General features: G+C 59.3%; 1 protein-coding gene across 1 annotated transcript in view; it reads left to right on the top strand.

Moving 5' to 3' along the window:
* Positions 1-446: 446 nt before the first annotated feature.
* Positions 447-3,233, top strand: part of ZSWIM2 (zinc finger SWIM-type containing 2) — a gene marked incomplete at its 3' end in the record, with an annotated part of 15,049 nt that continues 12,262 nt past the window's right edge. The window contains 2 exon segments of the mRNA XM_084891338.1: positions 447-679; positions 2,443-2,519. Of these exon segments, the coding sequence (XP_084747464.1) occupies positions 512-679; positions 2,443-2,519 (245 nt within the window). The 5' untranslated portion in view covers positions 447-511.

Below are 3,233 nucleotides of genomic sequence, written 5' to 3' on the forward strand. Positions count from 1 at the left end.
AAGTGTTAGACACTGAGTACCTCTAAGCTGTGGAAATAGAAGTGCTGCCATTACTTAAAAGATAAAAAATTGGGCTAGTCTCAGACGTAGACCCCCTATATCATGGATCACCTGAGAATAGGTAGCAGTGTCTTTAGAGCTGCAGATGAAAGACTTTAATCCAAGTATTTCATACCCAACCAAACTGTCATTCCTGTGAAATGAAATGTAAGACGGTTTAGGTTCCTGGAGACTACAGAATATGTACCACCCACATTCTCTCCGCAAAAACTATTAGGCCCACACAACAGGGGCCCGGCCCGGGGACCCGCGGAGGGACAGAGGGACGCGGGCTGACGGCCTCCGCCCAGGCCCGCCCCCCGCCAGCAGCATCCTCTCCGCCCACCTGTCCCGCCTCCGCTCGCGCGAGGCACGCCGGGATGCCGTGGTCCCACGCCGTCGCCAAGGCAACGGGCGGCGCGGTCGCCGGGACAACGCGGGCGCGGGGGCGGAGGGGCCGCGGAGGCCCGGGATGCAGCGCGGAGGCCCCTCCACGGCCGCCCCGCGGCGCCGCCACCTGAGCCGCCGGCTGAGCCGCGCGCAGGACCGGGCGCTGGGCGGCGGCCTCTTCCTGCTGCGGGAGAGCGGCCCCACCGGCTTCCTGCTGCGGGAGGAGGCGCCGGCGCCGCGGGACTTCCGAGTAACGGCCCGGCCCCACCTGTCCCACCTGCCCGCCGCCTGCCCCCCATGGGCCCCCACCTGCCCCCCTTCTAGCCCGGCCCCTGCCCTCGCCCCGGCCCCCAGCCCACCGGCTTCCTGCTGCGGGAGGAGGCGCCGGCGCCGCGGGACTTCCGAGTAACGGCGCCCACTGCCCCACCTGCCCCCACCTGCCCCCCACCTGCCCCCCTTCCAGCCCCGGCCCCATCTCCCCCTTACCCCGACCCCCAGCCCCACCGGCTTCCTGCTGCGGGAGGAGGCGCCGGCGCCGCGGGACTTCCGAGTAACGGCCACCATCTGCCCCATCAGCCCCCATCTGCCCCCACCTGCCCCCCTTCCAGCCCCGGCCCCATCTGACCCCGCCCCGGCCCCGCCTCCGCCTGCCTCGACTTCCCAGTAACGCTGCCGCCAGCCCGGCCCTTCCCGCCCTCCCCACCTCCTCTCCAGCTGATCCTGACCCGCCGCCCCGCCGCTGGCCCCCGGCCCCGCCCCTGGGCCCCCAGACCCCGCCCCTGACCCCCCAGGCCCTGGCCCCGGCCCCGCCCCTGACCCCCCAGGCCCTGGCCATCTGGCTCAGCCCCTGGGGCGCGCTGCGCGGGGACCCTGTTGCTAGGAGAAGGTTCCCTGTAGGGGGGCCTCCAGAGGGCTCCCGGGAGAGGACGCCCCTGGCCTCGGGCTGGGGAGGAGGGAGGCCTGGGCTGGGAAGACGGGGTTGGGCGGGATGCGTACTGAACCGTCAGAGCCCGCACTGGCCGGGCACCTGACACCAAGAGAAGCCTGCCCTCTGCACACCGCTGTGGCCGCTAAACACCAAAACCGTTTCCTCTGCCATGAGCCACTCCCAAGCTGATAAAACCCTAAAAAATATGTCAGTGACAGCGCCCCGAAAGGTCTCAGTGAATAGAAGTCCAGGGATGTTTCAGATACTCGCACACCCTGCCCTCACCGTCCACACCAGCCAGGACACACACACACACGCACATACACACACATGCACACATATACACATACACACATACACATATATATACACATACACACGCTCTCATACACATACAAACATATACACACATACACATATATACACATATATATACACATACACACACACATACACACATACACTTATATACACTTACACGCATATACACATACACATACACACACACAGCGGGCGGGGCTGGGAGTCCAGTGGTTCATACACCGGCCTGCCGAGTGGGTCCTACCAGCCTGCTCATCCCAGCGCATGCTCTCACCCCGGTGCTGCTTACAACACCGCAGTCAATGGGCTCAGCCAAATAGGGGTGTGAACAAAATTAAATAAAATTAACTCACCAATTCAAATGCACCAAACAGACAAAAACCCAACATCTGAAAAAGGTCTTTAGCTTCACTGCAAGGTAGGAGAGAGGGGCGGGGGGGGGGGGGGGGAGAAAGAGAGAGAGAGAAGAGAGATTTAAGCTTTTAAGATTAGCCTTCTTTCCACTTGCCCGAGATTAGGCCGTTTAAAAACAGTCTGTGTTGACCATGCAGGTCGTTGACCCAGGGCCTAGGCAAAGGCAAAGGATTCTGGGAGTGAAAACGAGCCAGGTGTCAGGAATGAAGGGGTCCCTGCAGCCCAGATGCAGCCCTTCAGTCACGGAGACCGATTGCCTCTGAGACCTCTGTTAACCCAGTGGTCTGTCCGTGCAGCGGGCCTCTCGCCAAGGCCGCCTGGAGCGTTAAAGCGAGGCTTTTCCTCTCAAGGTGCTCCTGGGGAACCCGCACACCTGCAACTGCCCCGAGTTCCAGAAGCGGGGCGAGCTGTGCAAGCACATCTGCTGGTGAGTGGCCGCAGGAGCCTCCGGGGAGCAGCTCCCGCCTCACCGTGTCCTTCCTCCTGTGAGCGTGCAGGACTAAAGGCATTCTGTTTGCAAAGGCGAAATGGCCACGGCTCATCCATGCTTTAGGGTGCTTTATTTCATGCTTAAGTACCATTTAAGTTAAGAAATACTGTCCCCTCTACATGTTGTGAATGTTAATAGCTACACTAAAAGAAAAAAAAAATGGCAATATGCTAATTAGACCAGACAACTTCTGGACAGAGCCATGGTGGCAGGGCCAAGGCAGAGGTGGTTAGTGGGGATCAGGCCAGCAGGGGAGGGCAGTTGGGGCAATCAGGCCTGCAGGAGAGGACAGTTAGGAGCAATCAGGCTGGCAGGCAGAGGTGGTTAGTGGCAATCAGGCCAGCAGGGGAGGGCAGTGGAGCGATCAGGCTGGCAGGAAAGCAGTTAGGAGCAAATGTCTTTACTGTAAATGTCTCCATTTCCATTTCTCATACTTTTTTCACACATGCTTCTTTTTTAAAATATATTTTATTGATTTTTTTTTTTTTTTTTTTTTTTTTTTTTTTACAGAGAGGAAGGGAGAGAGATAGAGAGCTAGAAACATCGATGAGAGAAAAACATTGACCAGCTACCTCCTACTGGGGATTTGCCCACAACCAAGGTGCATACCCTTGACCGGAATCGAACCTGGGACCCTTCAGTCTGCAGGCT

Source organism: Pipistrellus hanaki, assembly GCF_964339955.1.
Source record: "Pipistrellus hanaki genome assembly, chromosome: 8".
NCBI classification, from domain to species: Eukaryota; Metazoa; Chordata; class Mammalia; order Chiroptera; family Vespertilionidae; genus Pipistrellus; species Pipistrellus hanaki.